General features: G+C 43.1%; 2 protein-coding genes across 5 annotated transcripts in view; one reads left to right on the top strand and one right to left on the bottom strand.

The window, feature by feature from the left end:
- INSYN2B (inhibitory synaptic factor family member 2B) overlaps positions 1-4,425 on the top strand; it is a 509,290-nt gene extending 504,865 nt beyond the window's left edge. For all 3 annotated transcript variants that reach the window (XM_069654313.1, XM_069654311.1, XM_069654312.1), the window contains one exon: positions 1,195-4,425. In XM_069654313.1, coding sequence (XP_069510414.1) covers positions 1,195-1,381 — 187 coding nt within the window. In that variant the 3' untranslated portion in view covers positions 1,382-4,425. The remainder of the gene's footprint in view (positions 1-1,194) is intronic.
- Positions 1-22,883, bottom strand: part of DOCK2 (dedicator of cytokinesis 2) — a 2,833,934-nt gene that overhangs the window by 1,395,107 nt on the left and 1,415,944 nt on the right. The gene's annotated exons all lie outside the window — the stretch shown is intronic.

The following is a 22,883-nucleotide window of genomic DNA, read 5'->3' as shown; positions in this document are numbered from 1 at the left end:
GCACCTCTTCTAAAATCCTTTGGATACAAGAAGCAAAACACTTCCAGTGGAGTGACAGATGTCGCAGCCATTGTAACCTCACAACCAAATCTGTAGTCTATAAGGGACTCTATCAGGCTCACAGTAACCAACATTTTAATGTTAGAATGAGCGTCAAAATTACAATAAACACCAGGCACAAGGTGCATGATGTACTTAGTGATTCAAGCATATAAACTTTAATCACAGACACATTCATCAAATTTATAGATCAGTGGTCATTCTTACATAACCAAAATGTGTTTTGATGATATGCAAAGCAGCATGGAACAATCATTGGGTCTATTTGTTCCCTTCTCCACCTATTGCATAGCAGCATTTACAAAGAATACAATTGCAAAGTAACAGACTGTCCATCTTGCAATAATAGCCTTCAGTCAGAAGAAAATGCATATGGTTATCCTGTGTACTCATTACATGCTTTTCTCAGTAAGGCATGACTACAATAAATACTGAAAATGATCATTAGAAATTAACTTTGTAGAATTTTAAAAAGAGGCACTTTATAATGTTAGTACAATTAAATAATGTCCTTTTTATAGATGTGTTAAAAAACAGACACAACATTTACTCCACCTTTGAAGCTATCTGTGTTTTTTCTCTGGTCTTGTTGATGTCAGCAAAGGCTGGGCGAATCTTGCAAATTTGCACCTGACAACAGGACCATCATCCACAAAATGAAAGCGATACAGAGTCAGACAGTGACAGAGGGAGCAAGCCAGTAAGAATAAGAGGGAAAAAAGAGTAAGGAAAAAGAGAGAGAGGTATAGATCATCGTATGACACAGCAGGGACAACTAGTGATTCTACTTGTATTAGTGTCTTCAAAGTGTTAATGTGTACAAATGTTTGTGATACACATTTAACTATATTTAAATATCTGCACATGTATTGCTTGAAGTGTTCTAATGAAAGGTCACATACAATGTATACTTATGTATGCAAAAACATACGAATATATCTGAACATGCATGTGTATAACTATACACAGGTGTATATAATACAATCTACATTTTTTGGTGTTTCATTTCAATGTTTAGGATGTTATGTTATATATATTTTTATATATATACATGTATATGTATAGATATATATATATATATATATATATATATGTTCACACCTTGTTTAATGCATTCTTCCTGTTTGTATTTAGTGTAGAATATGACTTCAGACAACAAGAAGGCAGATTTCATCCAGTCCTCAAAACTCTTGATCAAGTGGAACTAAGTCCTGTTTCACTGGCTGTACCGAAGACAGAGCCAGAGCCATCAATACCCGAGAAAAAGGACATACAAAGGAAAGCTAAAAAAGTTAAAAAGAAATGTTTTTGGTGGCTCTAATTTTCATAAACGACTTTTTTCAATATCTAAAAAGCCTTGAAACATCCTATGTAAAAGGCCCAGAGATGCAATTAACACTCTGAAAATGTTTGACTGTTAACATTCTTGCACAATTGGTAATAGAGGCAATCATGTTTAAGTTCATGAAAATGAACACACATGTGAGTAAATGTCAAAATAAACTCAGTTGCAGAATTAAACAAATCTGTGTGTCCTGGAAACAGTGAGGCAACACACCTGTGTTGCAGCACTATTATCCATAACTTTATTTAGGATTAAAACAATACTACTTTTAGGAAGCATTTCTGATATTAAAGTATTCTTCGAAGAAACTGTTTTATTGCCCTAAACAAGAGTCAGTGTTGAAAAATGTGATGATATTTTCGAACATAAGAAGTGATTCTACTCACAGGAAAATCATTCATACACTAAACAGGTGACTTTATGTTCGATCTATTAAGATGTCTGAACAAGGGGTATCTGGTAAGGACCCTTATCTCTCAGGTTCCTATACACATGTAAAATACAAAATGACCAGGGTCGATTCACATAGACCATTCATCAAAACTTGCTGCGGTGAAATTAACTCAGCTGCATCATGTCATCATGTACCACATTTTTTTTGTTGTATTCATTATCTTGTTTATTTTTTCTTCATATAAGTAACAAAACTGTTTGTGATGTCAAAACAACCAATAAGTGCAAATCACGATCCACATTTAAAACACTACAAATATATTGACACCTGTAACAACTTCACTGTACACACTACTGTTAAAACAAGATAAACAAGGTGAAACAGGAAACAACAAACTCAAACTTGAAAAGTATTTGCTGGTACTAAATCACACAGGTGACCTAATGTGTTCTGTGGTTCCCTTCACTCATAGCTCCATTAAGTTTATTTCTGTAGCCCGTCATTGTAGTGTTTCTCCCGTTATCCCGTTATGCCTCTAAAGATGCAGACCCATTAGGCAACATGGAGCTAGTGAAAGCCTGGGAGAGTCCATAGAAGAACTGCCGAATAGGAAATGCCTTAAAACGAATATCACATAAGGTGCTGAACACACACAAATCCATTAGTAGGACACATCAATATTTCTTCTGTCCTGATGAAGGCCGGAAAAATAGTAGCTCATGATGCTAAAACTCTGTGTGTCAACAACATTCTGCCCATAAAAGCATTGTGAAATAAGTCATCTCTGACTTAGGCGTGAGGGTACATCCAATAGACAGTATGTTGTGGAGAGAATAGCAAAAAGACTGCTCTCTAAATGTGTAATTTAGTACACTTAGAAAATACTTTTGAAGTTTCTGTTTGTTGTTACCTCCTTACATTCAACTCCACTCTAACAAGTACAAGAGTTCCGATTAGTTTGTATGGAATCAAAAATGGTTTGTAATGCCAATAGTAAGTTAAGGCTATCTGGATTAATTAGCCATGGTTTTATTCTTTTACAGAAAAAATCAGTAGCCCTGCCAGTGGTGCTGTTTTTCAGGTTACACAGACATGATAGGGCACACTGATGTTTCAACTTTTGTTTCTAAAGAAGAATAACTGTTGTACATCCAAGTCTCATCTATGGAGTGGTTATTCACATCTATGAGCAATTGTTAACTTTAAAACGTACAATAACTGATGAAGTGTAATCAACTTTTAAATGTGTGAGGAAAATGTAACAAGCAACAGATGCATTCACAAAACAACACACTATCTAATGTTCCCACTACGTAGCATTGCCTTGATTCATAGTTGATTATCATAGCTATTACATCATTTGGATCTGTTTATGATAAATTAAATTGATTAACAACATAATTTTTGATTTGCAGCTTAAGGCCCCGATTCCTAGAATATTTGCCTGGTTCAAATTGAATTTACACTGCTGAAAAGTGACTTTGGACTGCTGACACAAACTCTGATTCATGGAACGGTGCAAAGTGTATTTTTGCGTGCAAAGACTGGGCAGAGTCATTTTGTACTGCAAAAATGACTATGCGCTGACTTTGCCCAGACTTTGCACAGCAAAAATACACTTTGCATGGTTCCTTATGAATCAGGGTTTGTGTCGGCAGTGCAAAATCCCTTTTCAGAAGTGCAAATTCACTTTGAACCAAGGAAATATTCCATGAATCAGGTGTTTCTGTATACAGAGAACAATAAGCACAGTTAAGAGTTGCAATCGTTTTGCTTAACTATGTACCACTTGATTTATTTCTTCACTGTGGTGATTTGTTAGAAAACATACAATGAATATGCAAACACTAAATTGAGGTAAATGATGTTTAGTGATCAAGGTTGTGATTTTGAGGTGAGCGTGTATAGGAAATAAGACAATGTATAATATAAAAAAAAATTGCACTACGTTAATAGGAGTAGGTTTTTAAGAATATGACCATATTTTGTCTACATGGAAGGAAATGTCATTTTTGTCTCCTTTTTTGATGCTGTTTAAGAGTTTTGTGAAATAATGTACAGACACATGACGTAACGTGGTAGTTATATAAAAGGTACATTTTGGGTGCTGCAAATCTAATGTCACAACCTATCAGTGTAAGTTGGTAATGTATTGGAAATACAGATGTCTTTCTCAGGAGAGAATGTAATGGATATCATCAGATGTCACAAAACCATAGGATTTCAATGGTAAAAGAAATATCATTACCATATTTTTGTCAGAATGGATCGTAAAATGGTCAATGTATTGCTCTTACAAACGAGGCAAATAATGATATTTTCAACATCTAATTACAGATTGCAATTGAAACCTCATGCAGTGCTAGCATCATGAGTCAAAAATCAGCAGAATTTACCACAGTGGAGTTACCACTCACGTTGGACTCCAAAAATGGCGATTAAAATCAACCTACCATGACTTGTAATCCTATGGTAAACCCACAGGACGAAGTGGCGGCAATAGTAATTGTGTTTGGCAGTAATTTGGAAGGTTTACTGTAATTTACTCATAATCTGGCCCTATGCTATTAAGCAGGTTTACCTTTTCTGACAATTTAAAAAGTAAAATAAAACCTTTTTGATGTTTCCAGAGGGCAATAGGATTCTTTATTAAGTTATGAGGCATAGATCTTTTGACATCTCAGCTTGGTAGTATCACTGCTGCATCCAACTCTAGACTTTTCTATTAGCACGGAAAGGGGTGCGGTATCATATTTTCTCAAAGAAACACTCTACAGTTCTCATAAACAAAAAGGGGAGTAGAAGGCACATCAGCTCAAATTTTGATTCACATATCTACTTTAATTTTCAACTTAAGTAATTTCAAACAATTGTTGCTCATGAAATAATTTATCAACTTGAGTCTCCAGAGTGAAAAATATATACATTTCACTAGCTCAGAAAAGCGAAAAGTGCAAGTGAAACTACAAATTTAAGTTGTTGTTTAACAAATGCTGGGTGGAACTTTACATTAACGTTATCTTAAACAGTACGTTTCAGGTTTTTGTCTTGCTTGGAACGTAGAAGATGATTATTCATCAGCAGATTAAAGGGTGTTTATCCCTAAAGGCACAACCCTTTCAATGTGACGAAGCTACCACTTAAATTATGGCAACTATGCTGCTTTGTAAATGTTTTATATTTTATTCTTTAAAGCAAAGACCTACTTTGAGAGCAGCAGGGCGCTGTACAGATGAGGGCTGTCGGTGTTTGTTTGTTTGTTTGTTTGTTTGTTTTATTCACTTATAATGCGCACCAGACCCGAAGGTAACCGGGTGCAGCAGTACAGAAAATGCGAAGCTTAGGTTGCAGGGTGGGGTCATGGGATACATACACTGTACAAATACAAAATACAACTATAGAATGCAAAATATCACGGAAAGGCAGCAATTGCGGTTTACATGCAGAATAAATACAAAATATGATCAAGACAGTCTATGTACAGGTACTATGTGGGCGAAAGCTCAACGGTCAGGTGGGCAAAGTGGGTGGGACCACTTTGGGTTAAGATATATTAAAAGAAGCATAGTACTGTGAGTTGCCGGCTGTGCGTCAGTCTGTGATTCATTTGGGATTAGTACTTGGTCAGGTATTGTTGAAAAAGTCACGTTTTGAGAGATTTACAAAATTAGAAAATTGTGGGGGCATTCTGTGCTGATACCGGGATTGAGTTCCAGGGAGGGTGGATGCGTGATAAGAGAATGAATGTTTGCGGGTACTCGCTTTGTGGACAAGTTACGATTCAAGTCAGCTGGTTGATTTGCTGGGATCGTGTCACAATATATGGGGAGGATCCACCTTCGTTGGTGTGCTACTCAAGACTGCTTCGTAGATTTTATAGATGATGCATGCAGTCTTGAACAGTATCCCGGGCTGGAAAGGAAGCCAATGTAGTTCAGGGTGATTTGGTCAAAGTTCTGCACACCCATAATAAGATATGTTGGACTGCTTTTAGAGGTGCCAAGTGAGCAGCTGCGAGCCTAGTAAGGGGGGCATTTCCCCATCAATTAGCAAGACTACAACGGCCTGCACTATGGTATGGAAGTCCTGCGGCGAGGTGAAGGATTTGATTTTGAGAAGGGTGAAGAGTTCGAGCCAGACCATTTGGGCCTTCCTATGAGACTACGGAAGTGAAATAAGGTCCCCTACACTAACTGGAACTGGGGAAAAATAAAACAAGGGGGTTGTTCATGTCAGACTTCATTTAGAGGTGCCTACAGCATTACCTACATTCATATATTCAATCAATGTATCATATATGCTGGCAAAATATGTCCGATACATTAGTGTACACAATACCAACGAGAAAAGAACATTCCTCAAAAGAACATTCCTTTCAAAGTGAATTAAGGTAATCTTATCCAACATACCAAATTTTTCTCAAAGCTTCTTGAAAACAAATCTCAAAACATGACACCAATTCAACGCATGTGTAAAGTGTACACTCTTTAGTTCAAATTTGTAATGCAAGTATAAATAGAAATACCTCCAAAACATACAAAAAAACAAACAAATAACACATGTATTAAATATTTTCCAAAACAAAATCTATATCAAACAGACTTAATTACAGGGTTGAAGTAGTCATGCCACTATGTGTCGGTAAACAATAGAATGTGCTGCCTTCTTCAGGATAGAAAATACTGTAAGAAACAGATAGAAAGAGGAAGGGTTGCACCACACAAGATGAAGGGCACACTCCAGTTCTCAATATACCTGGCAAAGGAAGTTGTGCTCTCCTTCAAGCGCTTTTGAGCCTTATGCTCTCTTCAGGAACGCAGTCCTAGGTGTTGATGATTATTTCATCCCTCATTAGTGCAAGGAATTCTGGCCCCTGTAGTTGCAAGGTGCTGAGAACAAGCACTTTGCCATTACTGCATTACTAGAGCCTCAGTGGGGGAGGGGGCACTAACAGTGCAGCATTCCTAAGTGGGGTGGAGTAGCCCCGGTGCTGCCCTTCTGGAGTCCAGATCTCTTAAAAGAATTGTACCACACAAGATAAAGGGTGCACTCCAGATCTCAGTATTCCTGGCTACTCTGGTGGTGTTCTCCTTCAAGTGCTTTGGACTCCAGAAGAACAGCACCTGGGACTACATTCGCGAACAGAGCATGAGCCTGGTAAGCGTTTCTTTTCTTAGCAACGATTGACCAGTTTTACATCTAACTCTGACTGTGTCTACAATCTACCATTTTATGTCATCTGGCGAGTGTTTGTGGGCCAAATATTTTTCAAACAGAGGTGCATTTATGTTCTTGCATTTAATACATCAACGATGCTCAGAGATCCAAACATGTGCAGCCCGACTAGTTTGGCCAATGTATCTTAGTTTGTGATCAACCTCAAAGGATGTGTTTCTTTGTGTGAATCTACAAACCAAGCACATGCCGCATGGGAAGCGTCCAACCAACAGTAGGGCGTAAATCCCACAGTAAACATTTGATAGGTTTCTTCAGGAATTGTGAGCAAACACATTTGTCTTTCTTACAGTTTTCTGGAGCATTTTAGTGCAAACATTGAGAGCTATCGATGTTGCCGCCCAGATAGTCCCTTTGGCTGACTGCATTTGATGACTTCATATGCTGTCTAGACATGGTGCATTGTCATGAGATGAGAGACATGTGACTGATTCTTCAGCACAAAACTAAATAGCAAATAAACAGTCTTATTAGTCATGAGTTCTAAAATCAGGTTTATTACATGCAGAATACATTGGAAACACCCACCAGCTCTGACTGCTAAGGAGTGAATACCATGAGAAGATATTCTGTCAACACTGCCCACATTGGGGTGCCCATTGTCTATGAACTATGGTGAGCTTTTTGCCCCTTCCAGTCTGGCAACACTTGTATGCATACTAAGCTGTGTATTTTAGACATACATTTGTATACTCTTCCTCTTTATATCTGTTTCTCACAGAGTTTCTGGTCCTGTAGAAAGCAGTACATTCTATTGTTCGCCAAAATGTAGTGCCATGGCCATGGCGACCTTATCATTAAGTCTGTCTTTCAAATACGTTTAGTTTAGCACACTTGGAAAATATGTAATACATGTTATTTATTTGTTGTGTCTTTTTTGCACCTGATGGTGTTATTTTTGTTTATACTTGCAAATGCATGGAATCAAAAGAGTGTGCATGTTACACATGTTTGGTATTAGTGCAATATTTTGTGATTTGTATTCAAGAAGCCATGAGATAAATTCCTTGTTGGATAGGGCAACCTTGGTTCATGATTTAACTTTGAATGAAAGAAGTGTTTTTTTTTTTTTAGGAATGTTATTTTCTCACTTGTATCCCATAGACTAATATAGAAGACCTTTTGCCAGCATTTATGATACATTGATTGAATATATGAATATTAGAAATGTTCTAGGCACCTCTAAATGAAGTCTGACATGAACAACCTCTTGGTTGTTTTATTAGTTATTTGGGTCTTCCTGGCTATGTGTTTCTCGAAGAGAGACTGCTGCGAATGGTGAACCCTAAGGACTTTGCAGAATCTCAGAGATATGGATCAAATCCTTCTAGGCGCAAATCATTGGTGCCACTGTTGGTCAAGTTGTTGTTTAGCAGGGGGACTGAGGCGGATGAATTTGGTCTTTGATGGGTTAAGTTTGAGGTGAGGTGATTTCCAGAAAGCAGCTGGTATGCAGGAATATTAAATCTTGTTCTGCCCTTTCACGCCATTGCTATGGGCACTCAGAATAAGCACAATTAACATGGGCACTCAAAATAATAATGTAATTAAAGTAACAAGCATGTACATATTGGTACATTACACATTTTTGTAGAATCACTCCTAATTATTTGTACAGAACGTTCGTAGTAGAATAATAGGACAAGCCTACTTGAAGAAAAGGATGAATACATTCCAAAAGTTAATACATTTTTGTTGTGTGTCAACATCTTTAAACTGAGCTTAAACATGACTTTTTCATCACTTCATGTCTTCAATTTAGTGAAACCTGGTGCTTCCAAAACTGTGGCTAGGAGTACTCTAACTGGCAGCATGTCATCAGCCTATTTGTGACAAAGCAAACTCATTATTCTGCTTACCAGTCAAAAGCTGTATTGAGGTTCGTTCTTCCTATGGCGGGATGATGACAAAGATTTTTTTTTTATATATGATGGACCAATTTAACAACAATCTAAACTCACATTTGGTTGGGAATCCGGACCCACATGCAAAAGAAGACAGATAGGATTTCTGTAACAGGAAAACGGGGGGGCCAGCCCTTGTTTGGTAGTATGGATCTTTTGCCTGTCCCCGCATTTATAGGTATTGGATATTAAGTATTCACTTGTTCTCCACCACCGCACACATTCACCTTGAAATTAGCTAATAAAAGAATTATCCCTGGCGACTTTGAAAATCCCTCAGACCGGGCCACTCTCGACCTAAGGGCAGCTGTCAAGGGCCTTGATTTTAAACAAAATATATCCTTTGTTGCACATGCTAAAGGTCACACCTTGGACTGGATTTTACCTTGAACATTCCTGGCACAAAACATTGATGGACCCAATCAACATGGAATCATTTTTAACATCCACGCTTAACCAAATAATCATGTTGTCAGTTACCACAGGATAAGTAATATGTGTTCTAATGATGCTGCAAATGAACTACACACTAGACTCAATGCTATTGACACCAATACTTAGCTCACTGAAATAGTTCTTATAATTATGTTTATCAAATCCTCAATGGACTTGGTGCTCCCTTAAAAAAAACATTTCAAAAGTCAAAAGCAAAATAAATCCTGGTACACCAAAAACGTACATGTTCTTAAAACTATAGCCAGAAATGTCGAAAGAAAATGGTATAAAAACCACACCTACCTGCACACATAAGAGATCAAATATCACTGGACAAATTAGAAACATGCAATTTTCCATATATTTCTCAATGCTGTAGCGTCTGGGATGGCCTTGGAAACCCTGAACCTGTTTTGTAGCTGTATTCTGTAATCCATCATCAAAGATGATCTTTGCTCAATAGTAAACAAGCTTTCACTGACTTCAGGTTCATGTTCTTAATCTCTCAATTCCAGCATGTATTTTATTATTCTTAAAGAAAGTGAAACCCCAGGTACACCAGATTCTGTTTAACTTCCAGATCCTTATTATCAATGTTGTATTGGAAAATAATAGATTTTGTATTCAAAGTCAAGGACAGAATTATTGATTTAGAAGTATTATACACCAATGCATTTCTCATTGTAAAATGCTGGAATGAGTCTAAAGTGCATTGGTGACCGAATGAGTTTGAACAAGTAATGTAACGTCATCTGCATAAGCCAACCAGCTCAACGTCCAGTGTCCTATAAGAGGGGGACACGATTAAACTTTACCATGTCATTTCCAAAATCTGACATAGAGAGATTGAACAGACAGGGTGCCAAAATGCTGCCCTGCTTGAGACCTCAATACCTTTTGATCGTAGAAGATAGCATTCCTGAACTATTCAGTCTCACTTGAATCTGAGTGTTACAGTGGAGAAGGATCAACAAACCTCAAAGGCCATCTGGAAATCCTCAATCAGCTAACTTCTTCCAAAAAAGACCTTGATTACTGCAGTACAATGTGGTAGAAAGATCAATGTATGCCAAGAAAGCTTGCACTTTCCCTTCTGGCATGCATGATGTTGTACAAAAGCTAATATGATTGCATTTAGGGTCCTTCACAGATGTTTTCAGAAGCCCATATGAAATATATGTAGTCTTCCTGTAGACACTGCACAAGACTCCAAATCTTTTAATACCAATGATGCAAAAAGCTTGCTTCTAATGTCCATTAGAACAATTAGTCTACAGTACGTAGGGTCAAGGGTATAGGAACCTATATCACAAATTAAAAGTTTTTGGTAAAACACCATTTAGGACAACTTGGCAAACGCTCTCATCAAAGCTCTGGGTTACCCTTCAAGGTCATGCTATGAACTTTATCTGGACCTACTGCACAAGAATTATTTAAATGTATTATAAGGACAGCAATGTCCATGTTATCTAAGTCATGATCCCAGATAGCTGATGGAGAGGTAATCATAGTGCAGATACTCTGGATGGGAAGCACATAATATTGTTTAAGGTACAGTGCCCAAGACTCTTCTAGAACAGGATTTAATTGAAACTCGGCCTGATTTGTTAGCTCCTTTTTAACATGAGCTCAGAAATGTTGGGAATTCTTCTTGTTAACATTTTTTAACATAATTTTGCTATTCCTTTACATTAGTAGATATTTATAAACTACCAACCACTTTATAAAAACCCTGCCTCAGCTGATTTTTTAGAGAGTATATTTGAACCAAAGGGCTAATGCGATAACATGTTCTCAGTTTTCAAAGAAGTTTACATTTTTTACATTGTACTAAATGATAAAAATATATTTTCTCTCTTTGGGCTTTTGTACTGGCTCTTTGGTTGGATCCCATATTGTCATCTAGTGAAAAAACATTTTGAATAATTAACTGGGCAGAAGGTTTCTCTTATTTGCACTCTGAGCACCTGCTGAAGAAACTGCAACGCATCCAAAACGCAGCAGCCAGACTTCTCCTTAAGCTATCACAAAGAGGCCACATCACTGTAGCACTAATACATGTTACACTGGCTCACAATCAAGCAACAAATCACTTTCAAAACGATGTGCATGACACACAGAGCAATCGAAGGCCAAGGAGCATAATTCCTACAAAAAAAAAAAACATTTACAAACCGACAAGAACACTCAGATCAAGCAACGGCATCCGCATGGAACCAAAACCACATTCCCCTGATTCTGCGTGAGGCAGTGGCCTATCTCTGTGGCTCTTCACCACAGAATCAGACGGACCCAACTGAAAGGAAAACATAAATAAATAAACACCCCAGGACTCAACCCTCCAAAGCCTAACCCCTTCGCTAGGCAAAGCCCTTGGGACAGGGTCTGAGGAGCATTATTCACAAACTAGCACCCAACAGTACTGGGAGTGCTTAGAAATTGTAGGTAGGGGACCGTGCATTAGGAGCTCAGAGAAGTGATGCCAGGCAGAGCCCACTTATGCCCAAAGAGAATCCCACAACCTTAGCAATCTCGACCCTGGCTCAGGGAGCCGCTCACCACCTTCCCACCAACAGATCACTAGACAGCCACAGAGATAGGCCACCGCCTCACGCAGAATCAGGGCAATGAACCACAGAGGAACGCTCCAACGGACAGTAAGGCCAAAGACACCCAACACAGACTCCTGAAAGAACAAGGTAACTCCACTAACCCATCTGCTAAAAACTCACCTCTCTCTGCACACACCTCTCAAACCCTAAACAAACACAACCACTCTCTCGCACTGCAAATCGCAAGCACTTCACTACACTGTAACAACAAAATAACCACACATAGTCTCGCACAACAGCACATGGGAGACCACAGATCCGTAAACTGCCTCCATGCTCAGTGAACAGTGCTAACTGAACTGAAGCTGACAAGAGGACATCACACATCTCGCTCTATCTTTATCCCGCTAGACCCTACTAACTGAACCTACCCTCTTACCTTTCAGATCCACCAGAGCACCAGGGGACCACTCCAGTGGGGATAGTGTGCAGTATAAATATTCTTTAAAATTAACATGAGTATGAAAATTAAGGAGAAATTCCCTTATTAAAGGCACTCAACAGGGGAGGGGCACCGCTTTATTCTATTACCTGCTCCATTATTATTCCAAGTGGGAAAGTGATTTTACGACACTTACCAATATAGGCCCATTTCACATGAAGTACCAAAACGGCATGATCACTTTGTTCCCTACTCACTACGCTAAACTGTTGGCATAGGGCAAATAAGGGCTTTGAAAATGTATATATACGTGTACGTGCGCGGCAATTTACACACGCGATTTGGCTGGGTACGTGGATCTCAGGGGTGCGCGGGAAGTCTCACACGCGATTTGGCAGGGTACGTGGAATTCAGGGGTGCACGGGAAGTTCCACACGCGATTTGGCCGGGTACGTGCGCGGGAATTTACACACGTGACTTGGCTGGGTACGTGGATCTCAGGGGTGCGCGGGAAGTCCCACACGCGATTTGGCATGGTACATGGATTTCAGGGGTGCGCGGGAAGTTCCACACGCGATTTGGCCGGGTACGTGCACGGGAATTTACACACGCGATTTGGCTGGGTACGTGTATTACAGGGGTACGCGGGAAATTCTACACGCGATTTGGCTGTGTGCTCCCAGGTATTCCCTGTACACCCTCCACGGCCCCTGCAGGCAGCCGACACCTCAGGGTGGGACACCCTGCACACCTGCTCATGTCACCCAGCACCCCCGCCCCCCAGCATCCAGGGGCAGCCTCCACCAGGCCCCCACCCATGTCTCCCACCACCCCCACCACCGCAGCCAACATGGGCAGCCCCCACCAGGCCCCCACTCATGTCTCCCACCACCCCCACCCCCCTTGCCACCATGGGCAGCCCCCACTAGGCCCCCACTCATGTCTCCCACCACCCCCACCCCCCAGCAGTGCAGGGGCAGCACCACCAGGCCCCCACTCATGTCCAACTCATGTCTCCCACCACCCCCACCCCCCCAGCCACCATGGGCATCCCCCACCAGGCCCCCACTCATGTCTCCCACCACCCCCACCCCCCAGCAGTGCAGGGGCAGCACCACCAGGCCCTCACTCATGTCCAACTCATGTCTCCCACCACCCCCTCAGCCACCATGGGCATCCCCCACCAGGCCCCCACTCACGTCTCCCACCCCCGAGCAGTGCAGGGGCAGCACCACCAGGCCCCCACTTATGGCCCCTATCACCCCCACCCCCCAGCCACCATGGGCATCCCCCACCAGGCCCCCACTCATGTCTCCCACCCCCAGCAGTGCAGGGGCAGCACCACCAGGCCCCCACCCATGTCTCCCACCACCCCCACCCCCCAGCCACCATGGGCATCCCCCACCAGGCCCCCACCCATGTGTCCCACCACCCCCACCCCCCAGCAGTGCAGGGGCAGCACCACCAGGCCCCCACTCATGTCCAACTCATGTCTTCCACCACCCCCACCCCCCCAGCATCCAGGGGCACCCTCCACCAGGCCCCCACTCATGTCTCCCACCACCCCCACCCCCCAGCCACCATGGGCATCCCCCACCAGGCCCCCACTCAAGTCTCCCACCACCCCCACCCCCCAGCAGTGCAGGGGCAGCCTCCACCAGGCCCCCACTTATGGCCCCTATCACCCCCACCCCCCAGCCACCATGGGCATCCCCCACCAGGCCCCCACTCATGTCTCCCACCACCCCCACCCCCCAGCAGTGCAGGGGCAGCACCACCAGGCCCCCACTCATGTCCAACTCATGTCTCCCACCACCCCCACCCCCCAGCCACCATGGGCATCCCCCACCAGGCCCCCACTCATGTCTCCCACAAACCCCCACCCCCAGCCACCATGGGCAGCCCCCACCAGGCCCCCACTCATGTCTCCCTCCCACCCCCCAGCCACCATGGGCAGCCCCCACCAGGCCCCCACTCATGTCTCCCACCCACCCCCACCCCCCAGCATCCAGGGGCACCCTCCACCAGGCCCCCACTCATGTCTCCCACCACCCCCACCCCCCAGCCACCATGAGCATCCCCCACCAGGCCCCGACTCATGTCTCCCACCACCCCCACCCCCCAGCATCCAGGGGCACCCTCCACCAGGCCCCCACTCATGTCTCCCACCACCCCCACCCCCCAGCCACCATGGGCATCCCCCACCAGGCCACCACCCATGTCCCCCTGCCCACAGGCCCTGACAATCCTCAAGCATGGGCCTCATGGCCAGCCACCACAGCCCAAAGACACAACCAAGTATTACATGCACCCATGATACTACTCCAATGGAAACAATGTAAATCAACACATGTGTCTCACACACACACAATGGTTGCAGGTGAACCTGAAAACCCATATCATGACATGCATGAAAACAATGAGATGAAACCACACATTGAAGAATTAAAAAATCCAAATAATGTATTAATAACAACAGTAATGGCAATCAAAATGAAACAAAATACACAAGTAAAAAAAAACAAAATTAAGCTCGCTGTCCCTTTTCAAATTAAAATCAATAAATGATAATCCTAAAAAATGTCTTCCAAAGTTCAATTCCATAAAAAGGAAATGAAGGGAAAAAAGAAAATGAAAACCATTGCTCCATAAAAATATCCATTTTGAAATTCTTCGTGTTGTTCAGTAACGCTGTTTTAAGCAAGTTAAACGGAGGCCTACACACATGTTATGTCGACAACAATCATGCATTCTATGTTTATGCTGATTCACAACAGTTATCTTCCCATATACGTGGGCAGGTTCACTTTTGTGAAGAAGCCCAAGTGCAGAGTGGGGTCAGGGTGGGTGGACAACCAATCAAAGCACACACCAATTCGCAATAGGCTGTGTCTACACCTTTGACAGGTCTGAGCCACTTCTCTGCATCTGGTCCCCCCTGTTGCAAGCCAAGTGAAGCACAACACACACATCTTCAAGGGGTCTTTAAAGATCTTTGACTACAATAATCTGTTCAAAATAGAAATGCTCATGCTTGAATTTAGTATTTCCACTAACAAGATGGAAATGGCAGTGTAAACATTGCATTCAAGCGATAGGCATCACCAAGGTCAATCTGCCTTGAACTGCAGTCACTCACCACAGGAATTATTACAGCCAATGCATATTCAAGTGCCAGGAATATACTCAATGCTTGAATATGCATTGGAGGGCTAAACGAAGGTGCTTATCTCTGCATCCTGTCGCTATTTTGCCTCAATAGCCACCTGCGTGAATTGGGCTTGCAAGTTGAGGTCTGAGGGAGCATAGGTGCGAGGGCATAGAGCATCACCCATCTGCACCCACATATCTGTGATATTTTTATGTTGCCATGTAAAGACTGGTCTTATACTGTTTGTTAATTTAGTTATGATTTTTTTAAAACCTTGGTTATTCTATAATTCAACACTGTGGTAAAAGTGTTGTTAATATATTACAAGCCGTGAATTTGGCAATACGTTGTTTTGTAAAATTAACTTCGAATGCATTTCTAATGTTATTAGACCTAACTATTGGGGGATGAGGCATTTTTGGAATGTGCGTCCATCTGAGACCCATTAAGTAAGCATATTTGGTAAGTGCAAACATGCTGTACTGATCACAAAGGGACATGCCCAACATGTTCACATCATTCACACCACAGTGTATTTAAATGTGTATTCCTGTTTAGGTCTTGTAATGTTTTAATTGTATTTACACATGAGAGAAATTGTATTTTTAACAGTTCATGTTAAAATACAATTTGGTTCATGGTGTGTCTTTGAACATTTCAGCAACACAGGAAAACACAAAACGAAATGCCATACAACATAGCAAAACAAAACATACCATTAGACAGCAAAGCACAGCAAGGTGAAAGTTACTGAACACAATTCCTAAGCCGAGATACATTTACAATCGGTCCACAGAACTATAATGTCCATAACATGTAGGTAGACTTTAACTTTTCTCCCTAATGAAATACATGATAATGATTTTTTTATTTTTTTTTATTGTGCATTTGATTAAACAGAATTATAAACCTTAAGCTCATACATAAAATCCTGAATAGCGATTACATGATAATGCATACAATAGAAATGGCTGTGACAGAACTTGGCTTAAGCACAACAAACATTGCTTCTCTGCAAAACTAAGCTGATCATCATAACCATTAGATGGTAAATGTCTTATATTATTTTGAACTGTGATTAACTGTAATTAAATTAGAAAATGTATATTTAAGGGAAATAATTCACTTATTAAAGTGAAGCGCATACGATTGCTGGCATTCCTGCCTTCACCCATAACATAGCACATTACCATGGTGGAGAGTTTGTTTGCTCATGAGTCACATGTTCAATGTAACTAACATAGACCTCTTTATGAGTGGACAAACGGGGAACATGCCTAAGGCCTCAATCCCCGTGGGTGGGGGGCAGAGGGCAACCTTAACCCTAGCTAACACATGCCACACACCTCTTGAAAAGTTGTCCCTCTGGGGCTCCACTGGCGGGGGGTTAACTTAAACAGCACATTTCCTCTCCACTACGAGGCTGCTGCAGCACCCGTGCCAAATGGAGAGTTGGCATTAGCTGAAATGTGTCTCACTGGGCCTGTTGCTGGGCTTAAAGTTTGCAAGCATTAGTTTGCACTGAAGATTACAAGAACGCATTGAACCTAGAGCCCAAAGCAAGCAAGGTCTAAGCTAGCCGTTCTTTTCAGTGGCCTGCTTGGGCCTAAGCTCGGATTTTCGGCTGGCCTTAAAGAGCAGAGCAGAGCCATACATTGCAGAGTTTGGGTTGCTTGAACTGAAAATAAACGTACAATGTATCTATGTTCTGTAGCTTCCTGTGTGCAGGCCTCCCCCCGTTGATAACGTGACCTGAGGTGATGCATACTCTGCGACCACCAAGAGAATGTCAACATTAGTTCCAGGTAAATCTTTTTACATCAAAGATAAATATTACAAAAATCAAATGGGATTCTGTGTAATTGTTATGTATGTGTAGAGCTTACAAACTAATTCCCTCAATATATTTACTGATGTCATTTATTACGACAAAAAAACATTTATTTTTTAGTTCAAAAATGTAAATTTTTGGCGATAGCTATGCCAGCTAAATGCTCTCTCTCTCTCGTCAGTCAGAGAGAGAGAGAGAGAGAGAGAGAGAGAGAGAGAGAGAGAGAGAGAGAGAAAGATAGAGACATGTGTGCACTGTGTAATGAACATTCTTTTGATCTCTGGGTGGTAAGACTCAGTCATTTGTTTGGGGGGAACTCCCAGGTATTCCAGAGCGAGGCTGGCGGATTTCAAAGGCCTCACACCATCCCCAGAATAAACGGGGGCCTCAGTCAACGGCAAATACAAACTGTGGTTTATTGCAAATAAAATCAACTGGGATCAATGCAAGAAAACAGGAAGTCTCTGGTACATCTCAACTTTCCATGACGTGCAGGCCACTTTTGTGTGACTCTGGCGTCACCACTTTGGCCCTTTCTTAAAAAAACTATCACCACGAAGGATAGGGTATAGAGAGTATTATTACCTATGGGGGACCCTATAGGTGTTATTCTACTGGTCCTCACATGCCAGGAGGCTGGCCTGTCCCATCCCCAAGACACTGTCTATTACATTGTTGCAGAGTAGTGGGCTTACCATTGGTTCTTGCCCCTTGCCATCCAACCCGGGGCTTCTAAACTGTGATTGGTTAGAGCTGATCTCCCCAGGCCTAGGACTCAATCGAGTTTTCAGCTTGCGGTGCACCTCTTCAAGGTGATGTGAACGATTATGTGTCTGTATTGTAACTTGTGTGTACCACCTTTGCCTATGAGAATATGCTTCTTACGTCACAACACTTGTTGCAATCTGTGTCTTGTTTTCCGGGATCGGCTCCCCATTGCCACCACGGATGGTTTTCCACTGTCTCGTTCGGCTGTACCACGTGTTTAGAGACTACAACATTGAGCTCTTCAGCTCACATTTATGAGGATATATTCTGCTTCTCTGTCGCTGGTCCCCTTGACGTCTGGAGATTGGAATGTCCCCTCATATCTCTGACCTTGGTTGTGGGCCTGTCTTGCTCGATGTACAGCCTAAATCATCTTTGCTCGTCTCATACTCAGTGGCTCGAGGCCTGCTGAAATTTTAGTCACACTTGGTACTATCAGGTTCCATATATATCCCTGTAGTCCCATTGGGTTATTCGAGTTAAGCGTCTGCAAGCTTGCTCAGGATCTCGTGTGCCGTGCGGTTCTCCATCACTGCATTCGGCAAATGGAAAAATAATAAAAGCCTTGATAATGTGTATATATATATATATATATATAACATTATATAACATTAACATTATTTCAAGGGGCAGGTTATTGCCATATTGCAACGTTCCTATTGGCAAAGTACTTCAAGTGAAATAGATAATGTGTTTAATGTAGCTTGTTAAACATCATGCATTGTATCCTCATAACTTAAGCAGGTAATAGTCCGTTCCCACTGAAGTCTTTCTGACCATCAATTCTGTAGTCTTTCCAATCATCATCATTCAGTTGTACTTGGCAGTTAAATTTGGTGCTCAACAAAACGAGGTGGATTATATTACATTTATGTTACAGGGCAACAGACACAGCAGAGGGGGTGTGCATCCCTTGCCCTTCCACCTGCGACACCATCAGTTTCAGTAAATGAAACACAGTTCAGCGAACAAGTGGGCTGTGTTCCTACTGCAGAACACCAATTGAGGCATCCAATCCCTAGATTACATTGATTTGGAGGGAAAGGGTTTCAGGGCTTAGCAGGGGAACATCTATCTGTGCCCTGGGCCAAAAATGACGTTAAGATGACCCTGAACACTGAACACGCCATCTACGCTGACACTACAATGGAACTTACATTTTTGCTCTAGGGCAAATGTTATTCCAGTGCTTTTAACACACCAAACTGCACTTGTCATGGTGCAATGGTTTTCTAATATGTCCCAGTGTTTTTAGAAATAGGGCCGCCTCCCTGGAGTCCAGAGCTCCAAAATATTTCTTGCACACTAAGGGAGTGGAGGGGCACACTCTGGTTTCCAGTAAATTAAGCCTTTTACAGTCCAGGTGATGTTCTCCTCCAAGCGTTTTCCTTCCTCTGGCACTCATCTGGGAGACAGTCAAATTAGCTGTTACAAATTAATCCAAGTATGTAGCTTCATCGAATTCTGGTAGTTGTAGTCCATGAAGGCAGCAGGAACCAATTCTCCCTCCTATTACATACTGTAAGACTCGCAGTGTAAGGAGGGTGTTAAAGTCACTAGCGTGGCTTTCCTCAGTAGGGCATGTGTCCCCCGGGCAGCCCTTCTGCATTTCAGGGTTCCCGAAAATGTTTTCCTGCTTTATATATGATATGATATGATATGGCATTTATAACGCGCCTATACACAAGTGTTTCAAGGTGTGACGAGGCGGGGGGAACAAAGGGAGGACAGACAGCGATCCTACTAGGCCAGGTTTCATTCAGATCGCGCAAGTGCATGGGAAGGGGGGGGAAGGAAAGTGTGCAGGGGGAGGGGAGAGGGGAAAGTGCAGTACATGGGAAGTGGAATAAATACGACACCTAAAACAGCCAGCTAGTGGCAAGTGCAAGGAAGTGCAGACGTAAGTGCTGGTAGGGGGACTGAAGGGATACTGAAAAACGGTCCCCAAGTGCAGGGGTTGCCAGGGAGGCAGTGCAGGTGGGTAATTGACGGGACCTGGGCCAGAGATCAGAAAGGGTGTCCAGGTAACCAGTGCAATTTCAGTCAGGAGTTCAGCAAGGGAGGAGAGGAGAGAAAGCAGAAGCAAATAGGAAGATTTTGAGGTGTTTCCAGAACCGGAGATGGTTCTCTTCGAGTTTCACGGAGGCAGGAAGGCTGTTCCAGAGAGAGGCCCCTGCAGAAGAGAGTGATCTGCCACCAACTCGTTGCTTGGAGAAGCGACTGACCCTAAGGGCAGGGCCGGTCTTTGCATCATGCAGCCCAGGCAGCTGCCTGACGTCAGTCAGACTCTAGGGGGTGCTGCAACAGCAGTCCACAGTGCTAGAATACACGTGTATTCTACCACTGTCACTGCTGCAGGCTGCAGCCTCGGCTCTCAGTCAGGGCAGTGCTAGAATACACGTGTAACAAATTCATTTCCTAACATTATAAAAGTGAATGTGCCTGTTCATTTTTATAATGTTAGGAAACGAACGTGTTACACGTGTATTCTACCACTGGCACTGCTACAGGCTGCAGACTCGGCCCTCAGGCAGGGCAGTGCTAGAATACACGTGTAACACGTTCATTTCCTAACATTATAAAAGTGAATGTGCCTGTTCATTTTTACAATGTTAGGAAACTACACGTGTATTCTGTGGCCAGGGCAGTTTCTAGTCCATTTGGTGCCCAGGGTTGAAACACTAGGAATGCACGCCCCCCCGCACCCCATCCCATGCGCCACTCCCACCGCACCCCGCGCACCACTCCCGCCGCACACCGCACACCACTCCCACCGCACCCTGCGCACCACTCCCACTGCACCCTGCGCGCCATTCCCAAACTACACCGTTAAGGAACTCCTACCCAAAGTCAAACAGTCCATCACACAGGAAATGAATTGCCATTTGCAACGGAGGGCCACTTTTTCACTGGTGCCCAAGACAATTTTATGCACCAGTCCACTTAGGCTTCAGATAATGAGGACTGGGCACACCAACCAACAGACCATGAATATGGCACAGGATGCAGTATATACAACCAACAAAGAACACAAGATGCTGAAGGGGGTTTGGAGGCAACCTAAGCCAAAAGGGCAATGACAAGAAGACACCTGAACCCAATAAACTATCACTTTAACATTCTTTGAATGGGAATCAAGGTTTATGCTTTGATACAGAAAAGTCTTGACTGTTGTAAGGATACAAGGACCAGGATTATTTATTTATACATGCAATGTTTGTCGGGTACCTGCATATTTATCTATTTATGCAATGTATGTCAGATAAAGGTATCCGACAAACATTGCATAAATAAATAAATTATCCGTCTCCATGTACCCGACAAACATTGCATAAATAAATAAAGAAACCGGTTCGTAGCTTAAAGAATATTTACTCAGCAACACTGGTCAAAACTATTATCCGCATAGTGAATTATCTCATCACCAGTGCCAATGAAGTGGTTTAAAGTGTAATTGATATATAGTTTGGAAAAGAAGCGGCTTGAAAGAAATAGCGCTGCTTTAAACTATTATTTTGCCAATTTTCTGGGCTTGCAGGTATGCACCATGGGCCCACGGTGCATCCCTGCAAAGCACGCCCACTCCCCCCAGCCCACTACACCTCCCCTCCCATCTCAATGCCAGCACGAAACCATTTAGTGACTAATGGGCCACCATTAGCAAATTCCTGCCGGCATTGTGATGGAAGGGGCTGGTCTTAGCTGCAGGGGGACCTAAAGTGTTTTTAATGGTGTGCTTATGCCCCCCACCCCAAGTGGTGCTAAAGTGGTCAGAGGGAGCCTCTGACTTCAGTAATGTCACGTAGTACTTTTGTACTATGTGACATTACAGTCGGAAGGGGCAGCACCAGCACCTGACCTGCAGAACTTTTCCCATGTCAATGTGCCGCCCCACAAACTGGGGAATTCCATCCCCTCCAGAGGCTCCAAGGACTGGGGCAATTGCACCCCCTGGGCTATTGCACCCCGGGCAGTTGCCCACCTCGTCCGGGCCAAGAAACGGGCCTGACCTCGGCCCTCAGGCAGGGCAGGGCAATTGGCAAATAAATTAGCAACATGTGTTGCTTTATTTCCTTCCCCCAGCCTCGGGTGGCGCCGGTGCTGCTGGCGCCAACCAGGCCCATGGGCGCACGTGCGCTGTGCCCTCCTCCAAGCTATGGGCACGTACTGACACTGAAGTGTGGTTTGATTGAGGCTGGCTGGTGTTCTTTGCCCCAGCCATTACAGAAAAGAGGAGCGAGTGGGTCACTAAATCCTGAAGTTGTTCCCATCACAAGCACACACTGCCAAGCAGCAGCAGAATCAGCAAATACAAACAGTTGCTACATCCTGCCATCGCTGATTGGCCTTGTTTCAGGAAACCCGGCAGTACCTACAGCCTGTCGAGGCAAGCACACTTCTTTCCTCCTGCTCCCATCCTCGTAGTTGAGGCCTATTGCTGCATAGGCGTTTTATTTATTTTAAAATGGTATTGTGGAGATGACTGGGCCATCCAAGAAGAGCCTCTGGAGGCCACAAAGCTAGACACTTTTGTCAAGGCTCAATTAGTCATGAAAAAGGAAGCGATCACTGGTGGTGGACTCTCCTCAGGAGATCAAAAGGCCGGTTCTCGGAAGACCTGGGCAGCGTGTCACCGTCAGCAGATCTTAGACAGTTGCACATTCCAGCGGCGTTGGATTGGTCGGTCTGTTGGCTGGGCCAAAATCACTTCGAGGGCATGGCCCTGGAAGCCGGTACCACTCTTGGGCTGGTTTGGGGGTTACTAC

This window comes from Ambystoma mexicanum, chromosome 3q (assembly GCF_040938575.1).
Source record: "Ambystoma mexicanum isolate Mex_15411 chromosome 3q, UKY_AmexF1_1, whole genome shotgun sequence".
Taxonomy (NCBI): domain Eukaryota; kingdom Metazoa; phylum Chordata; class Amphibia; order Caudata; family Ambystomatidae; genus Ambystoma; species Ambystoma mexicanum.
Note: the sequence above shows the minus strand (reverse complement) of the source record. Positions and strands in the feature narration are given on the sequence as shown.